The sequence below is a fragment of the Carex rostrata genome, chromosome 24 (genome assembly GCF_964058835.1).
Source record: "Carex rostrata chromosome 24, lpCarRost1.2, whole genome shotgun sequence".
Lineage (NCBI taxonomy): Eukaryota > Viridiplantae > Streptophyta > Magnoliopsida > Poales > Cyperaceae > Carex > Carex rostrata.
The window spans coordinates 982,696-1,001,910 of NC_135941.1; the positions used below are offsets into that span (position 1 = coordinate 982,696).

The 19,215-nt window shown below is 36.6% G+C and overlaps 1 protein-coding gene across 1 annotated transcript; it reads left to right on the forward strand.

Annotated features, from left to right (window-relative positions):
* Positions 1 to 3,097: 3,097 nt before the first annotated feature.
* LOC144575959 (zinc finger MYND domain protein) lies at positions 3,098 to 10,114 on the forward strand. The gene is made up of 7 exons (XM_078326230.1): positions 3,098 to 3,548; positions 5,403 to 5,543; positions 6,974 to 7,339; positions 8,083 to 8,325; positions 8,934 to 9,026; positions 9,148 to 9,348; positions 9,694 to 10,114. The coding sequence occupies exons 1-7, from the start codon at positions 3,174 to 3,176 to the stop codon at positions 9,904 to 9,906; spliced, it is 1,632 nt and encodes a 543-aa protein (XP_078182356.1). The 5' UTR covers positions 3,098 to 3,173; the 3' UTR covers positions 9,907 to 10,114.
* The last annotated feature ends 9,101 nt before the right edge of the window (positions 10,115 to 19,215 follow it).

The following is a 19,215-nucleotide window of genomic DNA, read 5'->3' on the forward strand; positions in this document are numbered from 1 at the left end:
AAATCAAAGCCTTTTACTATTCATGCCTTAATGGGCCAAGGGCAAAATGGTCATTTCACACCTATGCCACCTTGCATGACACCTTAGGGGTGTAGAAGCATGGAGAAGAGTGTGGAAGGGTGTGGAAGGGGTATTTTGGTCTTTTCACATATTAAAGGATGAGGTGTCAAGGGCTTTTGGTAAATAGATTTGTTTTGAGGGGTATTTTGGTCTTTTGCGAACCTCCTCAAAACACTATAAATAGAGGGGTGAGGGTAGAGAGAAAATTTGCTAATTCACATGTTAATCTGATTACTTTGTTAATCGGTTTTTCTCTCTTCCCTGATTTCGGTTATTACGAGATTCGGAAAAATATATTTTTGCAAACTCTGCGGTATTTCGTGTTTTGCTTTTTAAGTGAAACTGAATAACTTGGAGTCTTAAATATATTTAATCTGTCCCTATTTCGGTGAATAGTGTTTCTGCAGAATTCCGCGGTTTACGGTATTTCTGGCAGAAGAAGTAAATCGCTCTCCGGTTAGTCCTGGTGGATAACCAATAGAGGTATCACACGTGTGATACTGCGAGTCGATTCCATCCCTGGTGAGGCTCTACTCGCTCGGTCTGCATTCCAACTGAGATTTGGAATCAAGGTATAAATTGTTATATTAATCTATTTAATTTGTAAATAGATTTAATGCTTTAGGAAATCAATTATGGAGTAGATCTGTAAATAGGATTAAACGAATCTTCTTGATTCATTTAATCCGTAGCTTAAGTTAGATGTAAAAATTTTTGTTTTACTCTTTCCGCAGCTTAAGCTAATTAAATGGGTTTGAACCGTTCACGAAAACCCAACAGATAATACAAATTGATCGATCTGCCCGTTGCAAATTACCGTAGCCTTACTCATAAGTAATTATTAGTTTACTAACACCTTGTTTGGATGAAGAGTAGAGGAAGGGAGGTAATGAAAAGAAAAGAAAACTTTCCGTCGAATTGTTTTTGGTTGACAAAATTATGTCGGAAGTGAAAGGTATAGGAGGTAAAAGGTTTAGCATTGTATCATTGTAATCAATATAATTGGTTTTCTTTCCAATTTGAGGTATACCGGGTGGAAATTTTTTTTGTTGCAAATAATTTTAGAAAAAATAACATAAATGTCCAATCTTATATCTTACTTATATATTTCTTAGTTTTTTGTCACAATCCTACAAAAGCCACTGAATTTCTCATTAATATTCTAAATTTTAATCAACCAAACACTAAAAAAAATGAAAGAAAAGTTAAATTTATTTTTCCTCATTAATCATTCAAACACGAAGATGTTAAATATTAACCTTCCTTTCTATTCCATTCTATTCCCTTCTATTCTTCACCTCTCCTCCTTCCTATACTCTCCATCCAAACATGGTATAAATAGTGATGAGATTGATATGATGTGTTGATTATAAATTTAGAGTAAGGCTATGGTGCTATGGGTTGCATAGAGGATTATGGTGCTATGGCTCAATATTCGAGTTTTCAAAATTCTAACGGTCGATCCAAACCGTTCATCTTGTTCTCCATGTTAATATGTGTTTGGAGACCAAATTTACTTCTAATGGAGCTTTACACAACAACTTGAATAATTTTTGTGAGATTCCATCTGGTTTTCTCAATGACTTGATAGTTATAAACAGTTAAAATTTGAATTAAAAGTTAAAGCAACAAACATGGTACAAACTCGGATATATATTTTCTTTGATAAAATTAAGACCGAATGAAGAAATTCAAACATTGACAATATACAAAATAAATATAAAAAATAAATTATCTTTTTTCACCGTGATATATGTAATTATAACAGTTGAAATATATGAGGTATATATTTTTGATTTTTTATTAATACTTAAAAAATAAAAATGAAGAAAACGGCGGAGATGCAAGATAGCCTTTTGAGTTAATTTTGAGTTAATGCAGAAGATGCGGACTATGTATACTCGGTAACTTGCTTCACGGAAATAAATTTTCTGTATTCCGATCTCAACCGTTTGGATTTATCCATGCACGAATCTCAACGAATAATTTTTTAGCACAAATCTCAGTGAAGATCAACGGTTGGGATCAGAATAACAGATTCCAGATATTCTTTTGAAATAACAGCAGATTTATTTCCCTTGCTTCACAAACCCACCAATCCTCAGTACTAAATAGCACGCAAAAAAATTTAGGTTCCAAGCTTCTATTCACCTAGACAAAATCTCAGCCATTGATTTAATAGATCTCAGCCGCTGATCAAAAGTATATCAAAATCTCAGCCATTAGTCACAAATTTAGATATTATGTATTTGTGTCATGTTATTAACCGTGTAAAAATTGAAATTTAGTTTAAAACATACTCGCCACATGAAAAGATACATAAAAATTGTTTCATTTAGAACCAAGAGAAGATGCGTTTTTCTCTCTGTTGTTGTGCGCGCTTCTTCCCGAGGCTTGAGATGTTGCGAGTATGGTGTAGAATGAGCCGTGAGGCTGTCCTGCAAGTGGTCTTTCATGAGCCGCGTTTAAAGGGAGAGAGCTTGAGTCGCTAGGAGCATATCATTCAAATTCAGCGATATTTGATTTGAGCTGAATGCTGGTTGGTTGAAGGGATGTGGGGGCCTCACGTCAGTTTGAATGAGAGCTTCATTTCAATTTTGTTTTCTGCGTTAGTCACAGGCCAGCCCAATTCTTTGCTTTGGTTTGGCATGGGCTATTATTTTATTTTGTCCAAATTCACCTCCTTTAATTAAAACTAGGTTGCCGTGATTTTTTCTTTCTTTCATTGTTATTCACTTCGGCCCATGTAGCAATTTTAATTCGGCTGATCCAATCTTTTGTGTTTGGTTTGATTTAGTCAGCAATCAATTCCATTTGATTTAGGCCATCAAATTTACATGGATTTAGCCCATTTCATCTTTTTTTTTTAATTTTGTTTCTCATCCCATTTAGAAGCCGTGCATCATTTTTTTTTTTTTTTTTTTTTATATTTTGATCTCCGTTGCAACGCACGGACACTTGACTAGCATTAAAAAATATCAGTAAACAAGTAGGAGTAGCCGAGTAGGTACAGAGTAGATTAAAAAACCTCCATTTTAAAATGCCTCGTTGTTTTCGTGGTCAAATTTAAGAAATCCATAAGAAACGACGGGAGGAGAAGAAAGAAGAGAAAAATGGAAGCTCGACTTATGGGTTCGTGTTCCCCCAAGGGGACATCACTCCTCTGTCCTCGCCAAGTGGACTTGATATTTTTACTCCTCTTTACTCTTCTTCCAGCGTTAGGCTTAACAAATAACTCGGCGGAGGCTTTTGCAGTACCTTTCCGGCCGAAGGATCTGTTGCCGATCCTCCCGAAGCAAATCTCATGGCCTGTGATGAACACAATCCATAGCGCCGTTGATCTTCTCCCCTATTACGTCGGATCGATCGTTCCTGGTAACACCACGATTAATTGGAAAGGTACCTGTTTTTTAGAAAATCAGGCTCGCCTTGAGCTTACTGGAGGCGACAGGGAGGAGGGTCTTGGTGGGGGCGTTCTTCATTTTAAGGTGTGAAATCAATTTGTGTGTATTTGTTGTTATTATCTTTGAATTTTACTGGTCATTAGACGAATTGGTTTGTTTCTAATCTGTAACTAATAGTAAAATTGCTAATTGATTTTTGAGGAGCATGTGTCCAGTGAAATAATCAAGAGGAAAATCATCATTGTTAATTTATGGGAAGGAGTAATTTCACTATGGAGATTGCATCCGTTGCAATGAACGGTGAATTGAATGTTAGGATGAAAGAAGAGAGTTTTTCTATATTTGAATGTTAGATGAATTCAAATGAGAAACTTTTTTTTTTTTTTTGGGGGCAACAATACCATAGTTTTTTCAACTCAAGTTCCTCTTTCAACTGTTAAAATTGTAAACTATTTTTACCAAAAGGCAAAATGTTTTTACAGACACCATGTATCAAACTAATCTAGAAAAACCCCATTCTGGCCCCTGTATGTAAGCAGCAGATTGTTTTCTAATTCAAAATTAAGATCTGTCCTGGTTGGCATTCAAATTGGATTTTATTTTTGTGAGATATACTATTTTAAATTGTAGATGTATTTCAATAAGTTTAGCATTCTTTGTGGAAAACTAAGATAACTGTTTCAGTACTTGTAGAATTCATACCACATTCAAATCAGGAGATGTCATTCAATCCAATTGAGTGTTTTGTTAGTACTAGCTACAATTTGAAGAATATTAACCCAAAGTTCAAACAAAGTATTCAAATTAGAGGTTTTACATATGGATGGGTTACATTGACAACAAGATCATCTGATAACTGACACAATGCTTACCAAATTATAAAATTAAATATAAATAAATGCCACCACACCAACCCTGCCCCTCTGCTAACTTCTTGTTTTGTGGCAAATCATCTTCCTCCTATCCGAATTTATGGTTAGTTTGCGTAAATACCATTAAAATTTGATAGATATGATTGCAATGCCCACGAATCTTCTATGTTTTCATATGCCCCGCCAAAAAAAAAAAATCTAGAGACAAATTATTATATTTCTTCCTAGAAAGATATTATTTTAAAACTGAATGATAGTTACATTACTATTTACTTTTTATTTTTTATTGCATGCAGTATTGCCAATTTTTTCAATATATTAAAAACTACTATGGACAGAAAAGAATTTTCAATAATAATAATTAAAAGATAGTCAATTTGGGTTAAATATTCTTTTATTATTTTGCACAAGTTTAACAAGAATAAAAAAGCCCGAGGGTATTTTAGTCATTTTCAGTAAATAGTTAACGATGATGATTAAAGCTCACTATAAATTTGAGTAGGGGGTTGATTGTTGCAAAATCAGAATTCAACATGGTGCTTGTTACAGATGGGAAGCTGACTGGTGCATGGTTGCAATACCACATATTAATAACTTAGATATGTTTTCTATGATATAAATAAGCTTTTAAATTTGGTGCAATTTGAAAAAGAAAAATTAGCAGTTTGTGTTACTGAACTCCGCCTGTATAATTTCTGCATAGCTTGTCCCAGGCCAGGATAGAGGAGAAGGGTCGTGATAGGTGTGGCGAGCCAGCGGTAAAAAAACAGCCTTTTCTATGGAAATGAAACCCATCCGAAGACTTTGTGACTACTATTGGCTTTCATTTCTAGCCTACCCAAACTTGTTTGGGACTAAAGGCTTGGTTGTTGTGTTACTGAACTTGACTAAGTTGTATCTAAATTATTAATATGTACAACACATCTGTATTTTTATTTTCCAATTTTGACAAATTTTGGTGTCAATTCTCATGGGCTCATAGTTTTCAAAATTAGTTAATTGTCAATATAACCCTCCCTTGAAAACACCGAGACGTTAAGTTGTGTTGTTTACTTTTTGTGTGCAGACTGATAGAGCTCATAGCTGGACATGTATGGATCTTTATGTTATTGCAACCCCATACAGGGTAACATGGGATTACTACTACTCTGCTCAAGAACACACCTTGGAGATCAAGTCATGGGAAGAAAAGGCAGAAATGGAATATGTAAGGTTTTATTAATTACTACTAGGGCTGCTAATGATTAAGGTTCGGCTCAAACTCGGCTCGGCTCGCTTTTGAAAGAAAAAAGTTCGAGTCGCGAGCCGGCTCACGAGTCGACTCATATTTTTACTTATGAAAAAGAATAGCGCTTTACCTAAAATTCACCAATCTTTGAAAACTGATACTAGGCATTGACATCCAACTTGACTAGTCTTTGTAAGAGATTGTTTAATTGCCTTTAATTTAGTACTGGTACCTGGCAAGTGTTATTTTGAAGCACTAAATTTAAATTATGTAAATTAGACTGAAATACATATTACAAAAGGTGGAACTAAACAAATCTCAATATACTAACCTTTTTTTGTTCCCTCTACCAAAAAACTCGCCTCGTTGTCCAGATGGACCAGACCTTGCTTTTAAAAAGAAATAGAAAAATTACAATACGTACCTACAAACTAAAAAATCAAAATACATACAGAAATAACAAAACGCCAACATATCAAAAGTTCAAAAAGAAAATGACAGTTCTGCTGAAATTTTAAAATTTGAAATTTGAAAAAAAAAATTGAAAAAAAAATTAATTTGAAATTTTGAAATTTGAAAAAAGTTTGAAATTTGAAATTTAAAATTTGAAATTTCAGCCCGAATGTATTTTCATTTGCTTTAATTTGTCAAATACTAAAGAGCATCATATAATTTTTTTCAAATTTAAAAGAGAATCATTTACTTTTTACCTAATGAAAGATTCAATTTTAATTTTAATGCTAGGATAAAAAAGTCCGTGAACTTTAGGTAAAGCACTATTCTTTCTCATAATTAAAAATATGAGCCGACTCGCGAGCTCGTGAGCCGAGCCGAATCGAGCCAAGTGTTTCTATGAGCCGAGCCGAGCCGAGTTTTTTTCTTTCAAAAGTGAGCCGAGTCGAGTTCGAGCTTTTTTCTATTTCGAATCCAATTCGTTATGAAATATTGAGCCGCTCAACTCATTGATTCGCGAGCCGGCTCGACTCATTAGCAGCCCTAATTACTACAAGTTTTGCATATATTGTGATTGAGAAACTATTATTTTTAAAGGTATTTTTTTGGCATACTTTTTTTTTTTGTAAAAGGTTCAGTTTTTCTACTCTTCCATCTCTAATTTCAGGGGCAGATCTTAAGGTAGTGCAGGGGGTGCTTAGCCACTCCCATGATTATTAAAAATTTCATCATGTGTATAGAAATTTAATTAAAATTTTGTTTATTAAAGTTTTTATATAGTTCAGCATCCCTCATATAATTTTAAATGTGTGTTTGTAGCCTAGCAGTTAAATTTCATTTTGTGGTTGTGGAGACTTGGGTTCAAATCCCAGCGACAACACATTATGCTATACATTATGATTTTATGTTTCAACACCTGTCTGATTTAGAATTAACTTTTTTTTTTGCATGATCAGGTGAAACAACATGGTATCTCTGTCTTCCTTATGCCGGCTGGGATGCTGGGAACCTTGTTATCTCTGGTTGATGTGATACCTCTGTTCTCAAACACAGGATGGGGTCAGAGTGCCAACTTGGCATTTTTGAAGCAGCACATGGGGGCCGCATTCAAGAGAAGATCAAAGCCTTGGGTTACAAGCATTAAACCAGAGGATGTGCACTCAGGTGATTTTCTTGCTTTGTCCAAGATAAGGGGCCAGTGGGGCGGGTATGAAACATTAGAGAAATGGGTCACTGGGGCATTTGCAGGACATACTGCTGTCTGCTTGAAGGATGAGAAAGGTGATCTGTGGGTTGGCGAATCTGGCCATGACAATGAAAAGGTAATTTGGTAATTTATTCTCCTTGCTTGGGCCCAGTTAAATAATATGATAGGTTTTATTGACCAGCCTGACAACCAACATCAAAACTTGTCATAATAAATTAAAAAAAAAAAAAATCCAATATGTTTTCTCTATCATTTAGAACTCCAATAGGTCAGATATAATAGTTGGCGTAAATTGAAAATTAGTTGGTGTCAAGTGATATTCAAATTATACCAAATATATATGTGCAGTCTATTAAAATGGTGGAGAACGCATCCAAAATATCTTTGATTTATTCAGGTGTTGACGCACTTTGTCACTGTTGACAAGGTAAATTTCAAAATATCCATCATTAATGAAGTGTTTGACCTCATTGTTTACACCTATTTAGATTCGGTGTACTGATACTTTTGAACTGAAGTACAAGTAATAGTTGTAAATTGTTTTCCTCTTTAAACTGTACAAATAGATGGAATGCATGTTTTTCAAATATGTACATGTATTGATTTGTTCTGATTTTATGAAGTTGTCGATTGAAATTTTGAATAGAATATATCCTATAGGATTTGAATGCATCTTCTCAAAGTGAAATATGATATATATTGTTTCATTTCTATAGTTTATGTTTTGGTTTTGCTTAGCCGTCTTACATGGAACTCTCAATAATTATGTCCAATTTAGTTCACCTGCTAAAGTGGTCAGAGCTTATTCAGATAAGGAGAAAAAGAATATTCTTTTAGATTCTCTCTGTACCTTTACAGGGGGAGACAATCATTGTTGTAATACCATGGGAAGAATGGTGGGAGTTGGCATTGAAGGACAGCTCCAACCCTCAGATTGCTCTGCTGCCTCTTCATCCTGATGTGCGGGCCAGATTCAATAACACTGCAGCATGGGCCTATGCTAGGAGCATGGCTGGAAAACCTTACGGGTATCATAACATGATATTTAGCTGGATCGACACTATCGCAGATAATTTCCCGCCACCTCTTGATGCTAACTTGGTACTAAGTCTTTGCTTATATCAATTTATTTGGTCAAAACATAAACATAGTTTATTATATCATGTTCTTTTTGAGTATGAGGTGATACATGTGTCCTTGATGTTCATTAATGTGGGTCTTAAATAAGTTAATAACTCCTGGAGTTTGTGCTTGGTACAGTAATGAGAACCTTTCCTAATATTTATGCAAACTGGATTTATTGACTTAGCATTCTTAGAATTTTTATGTAACAAACTACATGTAGTATAAACTAAAAGTACTTTTCTAGAGATATTTGACGGTTGTATACAAAATATGTCAAAAGCTAGATAAATACGGTAGTTGGATATTTACAGAGAAAAAAAAACACAGTTGCTTAAATGAAAAGTCCCCAAAGTTAAGCTTATTTATTTAGATAATCCCAGCATGCACGATTCACATTTGTTCATGTTACATTCCTGTATAGTGTATACACTATGCGGTCCTCTGTACCATATTCTGATATACCACTCAATTTTGCAATTAGATGGAGAGATCTGAATGAAAATAAGACTGTGGAGCTTCTTAAAATGCAGTAGTATGTACGGCAGGGCTCCATTTTACATTAATTTATTGATTTTTCTTTTCAGGTGATGGCGATGATGTCGATGTGGACTAGGTTGCAACCTGCTTATGCGGCCAACATGTGGAATGAAGCACTTAACAAACGGCTTGGAACTGAGGTTTTAAATTTACTGTTGTTAGCATCTTTCCCGCAAATTTGTTGGTCATTTAATTTAGATGGCCGGTATTATTTAGTTTCTATAAAAGATGATTGACTGATAAGCTCATTCTTCCCATTAGGGTTTGGATCTTTACCAGATAATTGTTGAGACAGAGAAGCGTGGGATGAGTTTTGAACAATTGCTTATTATGCCTGAGAAAGATGAATGGGTGTACAGTGATGGCAAATCAACCACTTGTGTTGCTTTTATCCTTGAAACGTACAAAGAGGCTGGTGTATTTGCTCCTTTCTCAGAGTCCATACAAGTCACCGAGTTCACTGTAAGTTATTTAAATCAGGTTTTTCAATTACTGGTCTGCTTTTGCGTTCAAGCCCATTTTTATTACAGAATTTGTGTGGATTTTGTTTTACCACCTTGTAGATATAAAGTAATAATATCTATTGGTTGCTTATTTATTTCTCATGAGAATGTTCTCCTGTTTACTGTGTATAAATAAAGCAGCAATTACGGTGCTTTCTTTTGTGACTAGTTAGATCCACCACATGCATTCAACAATCCTTCTAGTATTATCAACATGGTCGATTCAACATTGGATTAACTTCTTTCTGTTTACTTTAAAATAAATGCTGGTTTTTTTAATCTGATCTGGTATTCTTATTTCTAGATCCGTGATGCATACCAATTGAATATATTTGAGAACAATCAAACACGGCTGCCAAGCTGGTGTAGATCCAAGGGTGAAGATCTGCCTTTCTGCCAAATTTTGGGAGAATACCTAATGGAGTTGCCGGGATACAACACTTTAAAGCCTTACCCAAACATGAATGAGAACTGCCCCTCTTTACCACCCACCTACAAGAGACCTGAGTATTGTTGAATGAATGCAAGTGACCAAACAATGATGCTTGTTGTAAATATGTTACTTGTATTATGTATATCAGCACAAGTAATTAATTTGACTTGACACAGAGACAGTTTTCATAGAATTCAGGGCATATTGGTTTTGTGCTTGTAAGGTTTGATTAGTGCAGTACTTGTTGGCTAAGTTCAAAATAAAGCAGGCTTTTTCACACATGTTAAAATAATCTTGTAGCAACCCTTCTATCAATTGCCTGTGGAAGACTGTCCGTAAGCACTTCACATTTTGCTTCTCAATGCTTTAAATTTTATATGTTGCTTATTATTTTTTTTTACAGTAAAAATTTGCAGGCTCTTCAAATTTTGTTTTACAAAGTAATTGTACCAAATCTTTAAATTTTACATGTAACTTATTAAATTTTTTTTACAGTAAATTTTTGTAGGCTTTTTAAATTTTATTTCTCAAGCCTCTAAATGTTTATTTGATCGTCAATATATTTGTTAAATGTTTATTTGATCTCATTTATACAAGCAATTATAATTTATAGTTCTTTCTAGAATCTTAAATAAGAAAATACAAAAGGAAGTCTGTCTAAAAAGCTTGTTCATGAGCAACATGTGATAATGGAGCCATGTCATGTTATGCGTTTTGAATATACATATAGTAAAAGGAATATCATTTAATGATAATGGAGACATTGATTACTTAATGAAGAGGAGAAAAGGAAGCGTTAAGAAATTTTATTTTATTTTATGTGGAGCACGTCATGCATTTTTCATTTATCCATATAGCGCTGTCGGAAAAGAAAAATAGAGAATATAATATGACCCGTACGTGCGATGAAGATCATACATCAAAGATCCAACATTAATATACTTTTTGTTTGAGAGGATTGGTCCGAATTTTGATTGGACATTTGGACGGTCTAAAAATTACATATTGACTCATTGTAAATTTTTTTTTCTTTTATTAATAAAATTACTGGTTGGCATTTTAAAGGCACTAATTTTTCATAAAAATAAAAAAATCCTCTTGCCGTTTCTTCTTCCTTTCCAACTTCTGCTCGGCCATATAAAATTTGTTAGATGGTTTAATTAAGTGGGAGAATTTCATGTACATATCTCAAAAACATTAAAATTATGTATTTCTCACTCTAAAATTCATAATATCATATTTATCCCTCTAAATTTAATAAACTCACGAATTGACCCAATTTATTATCTTCTCTATAAAAACTCATTTTGATTTATAAAGTTTCTATTTTACTTTTTATTTTAATTAATAATAAGTAATATGTGTAGCCTTCTAATAGGTTGATTTACGAGGATGAATAATTCATTTATCTACTTATGATGCATACACAACGATATTTAGTCATACGTTTTTATGCATGTCACAATAAAAATATGAATCATTTGTCCTCACACACGACCAATTAGAAAACTGAATATTTCTCTTCAACATGCTACATTTTTTTAATAAAAGATAAAAGAGTACTTTATAAATTAAAAAATTGAGTTTTAATATAAAATGCAATAAATTAGATAAATTTGTGAGTTTTTGAAATTTACATGCGTAAATACGATATTATGAATTTTAGAAGGAAAACACGTGATTTCGATGTTTTGAGGGGCACGCATGAAATTACCCCTAATTAAATATTCGGATTGTTTATGAGATTATGATCTCCTGGAATTAACAAATATGTTACAAGGACTCCTCCAATGGCGATATTACCTAGATGCAAAAAACCCAAATCCCAACTCTAATTCAGAAAAATCAACCCCTGAGAAGCATTGAATACCCATCTGAAGCATTCAATACAACTCCAACCTCCTTATTAATGCTATAGTACAACTATTTACTCCAACCAAAAAAACACAGAAAAATTTCGTTCCCAAACTCTGAATAATTTCTTTTCATACTACAGTTATATCACTACCTACTAGAATTTACGAAGTCTCCAAACTTTGTCTTTCCAAACAACTCACACTTCATTAGTGAATACACAACTAAATTACCAACTCACACCACACAGCTAAGGAAAAATGGCGAGATCATTCCCATATGCTGACCGGAGAGCAGAAAGGGGATGCGTGTACTTGCCGACAAATGAACTCCATACACAAATGCTGTCGGATCTCGAACGGTCTATGGTCGTTCACACATCGAACCCAAATGAGGATGGGGAGCAGTTCATAACACGGGTAAGGCAATACTGTCTTCAAACATTTGGGGGCACACAAGAGGATTTCTCATACCTCAAAACCACAGAAATGACATATGTAGTTAGGGTCCCAAATAGACTAACTAGACAGGAGGTGATTAATGCTGGAAACCAATGGGGAAATTGGCTGGGATACTGGTTTGATTTTTGGGACATGGAGAGAACATCTGAAATACACCCAAGTCCTTTCAGAGTTAGAATTAGCATTCTTAATTTTCCCACGTTCTTTTGGCACCGGTTTTTTATTGAATACGTAGTCTCGGAATTTGGAGAAGTGGAATCCATAGATGAGATTAATGTCACAGGCAATGATAGATCAGTACTAAATCTCTGGATAACCTGTCTTGATGTTAAAAGAATACCACTCTCCACTACAATACCATTTGGAAGAAGATGGACAGAGTGTATCATACGTATAGCACAGTGGGAGTACATTGGCTGGGTGCCACCGGAAGCCAGACTAATAGAAGAAGATGGTGGTCCGTTCAGGCTAACTGGCACCTTTTCTCAGGCAAGATGGAGTTTAATGCGGGCAAGTGAAAGAATTTTGTTTCATCTCTCAAGTAGAACAGTCTCAACAACTACAAGTGATTCGAGTGCATCTGATACAATAGTGCATAACTCTCACCATGGACCGGCTGCCATGGCAACTACCAAGGTACCAGTTCATGCACCGAGCTCAACTGAGTTTAATCAGACAAAAGATCAAAGTGCAAAATGGCCAGAAAATACAGTAATGATGCAAAGTACATCGGCTGTTCAGATTGGACAGTTTCTGATTCCGATAGGCAACATATCTCAAACAGGTGGGAATCCCAATGAACAACAAACAAAGAATGGATGGCTGGATAGAGAGAAGGTACAAGAAAGGCATGAGAAAAATTCAACCATACAGAAAGTTACTTTCTTATATACCGTTAGAGTGGGTCAAATATTTGTCCTACACATAGGACAAGTACAAGCATGTGCACTAAAGCCTGAAGGCATGCTCACAATTAATGGCAAAGGTACCAGGTCTGAACATGAGGAGATGGCTAATAAATGCAACCACATCCAAAAACCAAAACCAACCAAAAAAATAATCAATACAGTACTACATCAGCCTAACCTACATCAAATTCAATTACAGACATATCCCAGCGCACAAAAACATAAATATTCTCATCCACACATCCAAAAAACCACTGACCCAAACCAGCCCATAAAAGAATTAATCACTGTGCAGCCCATAAACGAAGCCAATATCCTACTCCACCCCATAAATACACAGCACAGAAAGATCACTACAGAGAACAAATCACACATCAAACCAACCCAGCTAAAACAAGAAAACAGTATACTAAGGAATATGGCTTCATCTGATGAAGAGTTCATCGCGAGTTTCGCAGCACTCTCCTCTACCAGTGCGCAAACAGAAATAGTCCAAGTACCACTTCACAACACAACGCAGAGAGATTGGCCAAGATGTGGTCTGCTCAGGATCGTGTCAGACAGGAAGATCCAAGAAACACAGTTCCCGATAAACATGACACGTATATGGGCAACACAACCGGAAACCACCTTCTCTTTGATCGGCATAAACATGTACCTAGTTGAATTTACATCTGAAAAGGAACTATTGAGAATCATGAACAGAGGGGTGTGGACGTATAGGGAGGAGGTAGTGACTATCCAGAGGATCAGGGGTCCTGCTGATCTAATACGCCCACACGTGCAGAATTTAGATGTGTGGGTACAATGGCATGGCATCCCACTCGAAGCAATTACAAAACAGGGGCTGTTGGAAATTTCAACTAAAGTGGGAAAGCCGAAGTCAGACGTGTACGAGGCCTTTGCAAATGGTAATAAATTCTTTCGCATAAAAATGATGATTCCAGTAGATGCAAAGTTAAAACAGAACTTGATTGCCACACACCCAATACTAGGACCTCTCAACATTTATCTTGTCTATGAAAAATTGACAAAGGTCTGTCTATTCTGTGCAAAAATTGGGCATGACCGATTAGATTGCCCGGATAAGATTCGAATGGAAAGTCTAAGAGAGGATCCCCGTTTTGCAAACTCACCAGAATTAGAGAACATACCAGAAATACGAATAGGGGCATGGATAAATAACCAAGCTTATTTACCAATATCAAACTCACAGATACAGACACCAAACCAGTCAAATGCAAACAACCCAAACCCAATTCCACAAACACAACCAAACACAGATATTGGACCGGACACAGTCCCTCAAACACAGTTTGGCCCGTTACAGCAACCGCAACTTACATATACATAGGAGCAGCCCATCAACTTGGAGCAAATCAATCTCACAAATTTGCCTCCATTAACGGGCCTATTCGAAGGGGCCCAACAGCAACCATTCTTTTTTGCAGGAACAACGAGTGAACTGCAACGGGAAAAACCAAAAAAGAAATACATTGGTCGTCAACAACCTAAGAGAACCGGGGCTGATGAGTTGCAAATGGTGCGGGTACATGACCCGGAAAACTATTTTAACATTAATGACCCAACAGAGGAGAGTGCACACAAAAACAAGAAAAGAGCTTTGGAGGCGAGCCAAACGCCTCCACCGCATCAATGAGTACACTCTCATGGAACTGTCGTGGTGCCGGGGGGCCGCGAAAATTACAGTTCTTAACCAAAATACTCCGGTCGACGGGGGCTAACTTAGCCTTCGTATGTGAAACAAAATGCTCCTTTATTAAATCCAAAAGGGTATTAGAACCAGTACCACTATCGAATCATTTCATTGTTCCTTCTATGGGCCGCTCAGGAGGACTCTGGCTCTTATGGGATGATTACACGGATGTAAGGGTTGTAAGACATAATAGATACATGATCCATGCAGAAGTCACACCGAGAGACATACCACAATGGCATTTGGTGTGTGTTTATGGTGATCCGAGTCACCGAAGAAATCCAGAAATATGGGCAGATATTGTTTATTTGGCAAGGCAAAATGAAAGGGTGGTAGTGGTAGGGGATTTTAATGCGATCGCACATCAAACAGAAAAGTTTGGAGGAGATCCAAATTGGAATACAAATAATAAGAGGTTCACACAATTTATTTCAGATGCCGGTTTAATAGATCTCGGTTTTAAAGGACCGGCATATACATGGAAGAACAACCAAGGAACCTCAACTGAAGTGTATCAGAGATTAGACCGAGTTCTAACAACAGTGCAGTGGTCACAACAATTCCCAAATGCGTATGTTAATCATATGCCAAGGCTATATAGTGACCATGCTCCAATTTTATTGAGAATATCCCAAAAAAATCCAAAAGTGAAACAATTTAGGGTGAAAAAATGGTGGATGAATACAGAAGGATTTCATGAGGCTTGGCAAGCCGAATGAGATTCAACAGGGGGGATGCATTGGGAGGAAAGAATGAACAAAGTCAAAAGAAAAATGCAAACATGGGCAAAACAGACTCATACTCCGCAGAATAGGATGAGGATGTTACAACAACAATTATTAGTTTTACAAAGCAAACACCCAACAGAGCAAGATCACCAAGAAGAAGCAAACATAATGGCGGAGTATATCAAGGCAGATGAGGATTTAGAAGCTTATTGGAGACAGAGATCGAGAATTCAATGGGCGTACGAGGGAGATCGAAATACCACCTTTTTTCACACAGTGGCAACTCAGAGAAGAAGAAGGAATTTAATCTCCAATGTGCTCTCAAATGAGGGGATTACGGTCTCAGATGATAAGCGGATCAGAAGAGTTTTTGTTGAGTACTTCCAAAAACTATACAGCTCAGATAGTCAACAGCCAAATGATGAAATGGATTCCTACTTCAGCCCATTAACAGATCTGATAGAAGGAAAAATTCCTAACCAGGCCCATACGGGTCAGTGCGCAATACCAAATGAGGCCGAAATCAAGAATACACTATTCAGCATGGGAGCAGAAAAGGCTGCTGGACCGGATGGTCTGACAGCGGGGTTCCTACAAAAATATTGGCAAACAATGAAACAACCAATTATACATAACATCAGGGAGGCATTTCGAACTGCTACAGTACCAGAATTTTGGCTTAAAAGCAATATCATACTCATACCAAAGATTCAAGAACCACATAAACCACAAGATTATAGGCCGATTACGGTGGGAAATATGGTATATAGACTCCTCATGAAACTGCTAGCAAATAGAATCCAACCGCATATGGCGAAACTTATCTCCACTAATCAAGCCGCGTTTATTAAAGGAAGAAATATCGCGGATAACACAATCCTGGTGCGAGAAATAATTCAGTCATTTGAGAGTAGGAGTTACAAAGAAAAAGCGTTTATGTTTAAGGCAGACATAAGTAAAGCGTTTGATACAATAAGGTGGGATTTTTTAGAAAAGACGATGAAGGAAGTCAACATGCCTCTTCACATAATACAACTGATGCTGAATTGCATGAAATCGAGCCAAATCACAGTTCTGGTTAATGGTGCAGGGAGTGGCTTTCTCAAACCGACGCGAGGGCTTAGGCAGGGATGCCCAATGTCTCCATATTTGTACATACTGGCCATGGAGTTCCTTACAAAGAGCATTGAAAAAGAACTGCAGCAAGGAAAAATCAAAGGAATAAAATTGGCACCAACAGCGCCAATTTTAACACACCTCATGTATGCGGATGATTTGATGCTTATGGGACAGGCAGATTTGCAAGAAGTACAGAGCTACAGTGAAATACTGAGAAGATTTGGTGCCAAATCTGGTCTCATGGTCAACCCAGAAAAATCAATTTTATGGTTCAGTGGTAGATGTGATGAAGAGTGTAAAGAGGCAGTGTTGCATGCTCTAAAGGCAAAGATGGCAGACACTGGAGAAAAGTACCTAGGGGCAATAATTGATACTCAAAAGGGAGTCAATGACAGTACAAATGATCTCCTACTGGAAAAGTTTAGTGGGCGCTTTGCAGGTTGGCGGATGAATTTGCTTTCACACGCTGGCCGATTGGCACTAATTAAATCAACACTACAATCAATCCCGGTGTACTATATGACGATATCATTACTGCCGAATAAGATCACAAATAGCCTCACAGCATTGACCAGAAAATTCTTGTGGGGAAAAATTGGAAAAGATAGATACTTATCGCTAATTTCATGGCATAAGATATGTAAACCAATGGAAGAAGGAGGGTTGGGAATTATGGACATAAACCTGTTTAACAAGACACTTGTTATGAAGACAGTTTGGCAAGTGACAGCAAATGAGGAACGATTATGGATTAAGATTATGAAAGCAAAATACTTCCCACGTGGAGGTTTTTGGGCTGTCAACAGAAATTATGATGCAAGTGCATTATGGAGGAATATACAGAGGTTAAAACCGGAATTAAAAAATCAAGTGCAGTGGCAGATAGGAGATGGAACTAATATACCCGCACTTAATCAACCCTGGTACGATATGTGGGAAACCAAACATACACTGACAAATAGGGAAAGGGATATGAAAGTTTCTGATTTGTATGATCAACAACAGAATAGTTGGAAGGTACAACAAATGGAACTAATTTTTGGGGCAGAAGCAACAGGGTGTGTCACACAAGAGGTGATTAGGCCACGTAACAACCCACTGGTAAGAGACAATCTCATTTGGAAGCTGAGTATTAAAGGAAAATACACAACAAAGGAGGGATATGCACAGCTAGCGAAAACCATACCGAGTGTACAGTATCCACAAATAAAGAACAAGGCTTGGAAGTTAATCTGGAAGTGGCCCGGTATTATACCGCGGGTTCGGGTCTTTATTTGGAGAGCAATACATGATGGATTGGCAACGATGGGGGAATTGAGGAGGAGGATTCAATCCACTAACCCAACATGCCTAAGGTGTGGAGGGGAAAGTGAATGTCTAATGCATTTATTCTTTTTTTGTACAGGTTCAAGAGCGACATGGTGTGCTTCTCCGTACCCAATACGGGTAGATGCACTACCACTGGATTTCACAACGGCAATAATCAAATTGACGGAAAGCTTGGAGGACCAACAAATTGAGACATTTTGCAACATACTTTGGTGCATATGGAAAGGCAGGAACGAAGAGCTATTTAGAGGGAAAAAAATGCAACCTATAGCAGTACTAAGACAGGCGTATAATATGACGGTCACACAACCAAACCGTATTCAACAACAACAACCACTGATGGAAGTGCAACAACAAATAAGGAGGGACGAAATGGTCATAATTCTAGATGGATCATGGGACGCACAGAACAAAGCGGGTATAGGTATCACTGTTTATGAACCGGTACGTGGACTGATACGGGTTCAGTATCGGCCGGTCGTCGCCACTGATGCATTTCACACGGAGGCACTTGCACTTTGGCACGCAATTCAGTACATAGCGGGTGATACAAGGGGTAACCAACAGCTCAAAGCAAACCTATATTCAGATTGTGGTAATTTGGTAAAGGCGACACACAGTGGCAACATAGTAGATGTGCCATCTTGGAGGGCAAGAGAGGTGGTGGGAGAATGTGCTCACTTCATAGCACATGCAACAGGCAGAATCACCCTTACACACATAACAAGGGAGGCGGTTACAATACCACATAATTTGGCAAACATTGCAAGAAGAACGGGACAGATATTCTCAGGTACAGAGATGGAAGAACTCACTGGCATGACGGACATCTCAACTAGTCTGGACACAAGATTCTTTCTCATTACAGGAGACTGAATGGAAGATTGATAAAATGGAAACAAAACACATGCTGGAAGTCAGATGCTAGATGTAGCTTAAGAAATTAGGGAGTTAAGGCCAATGATATCTTTCAATTTAAATTTTCGTATTAGTGCTTCTTTTGAATTATTTAATGCTGTAGAAGTAATCTTTTAATAGGATTTAGTTTTCAGTTCAATTAGAATTTCAGTTTACCGGTACTTTACAATTCTGATGTAATATGGCCAAAAGACCCTAAGGTTTCTTTAATAAATGCCTATGGGCTTCAACTCAAAAAAAAACAAATATGTTACAACTAAAGGAATGAAAAACAAACAATCAGTGCCCGACATAATGATATCATAAACAATTAACAAGCATGTGACAGATGGTGTTTGTTTCGCACCTTCAAGAATTAA

Excerpts from the sequence above, each read along its gene's own strand:
- LOC144575959 (XM_078326230.1), top strand. The coding sequence starts at position 3,174 with ATGGAAGCTCGACTTATGGGTTCGTGTTCCCCCAAGGGGACATCACTC. Across the intron at positions 9,027-9,147 it reads ACAAACGGCTTGGAACTGAG|GGTTTGGATCTTTACCAGAT; the intron begins GTTTTAAATTTA and ends TCTTCCCATTAG. Across the intron at positions 9,349-9,693 it reads TACAAGTCACCGAGTTCACT|ATCCGTGATGCATACCAATT; the intron begins GTAAGTTATTTA and ends TCTTATTTCTAG.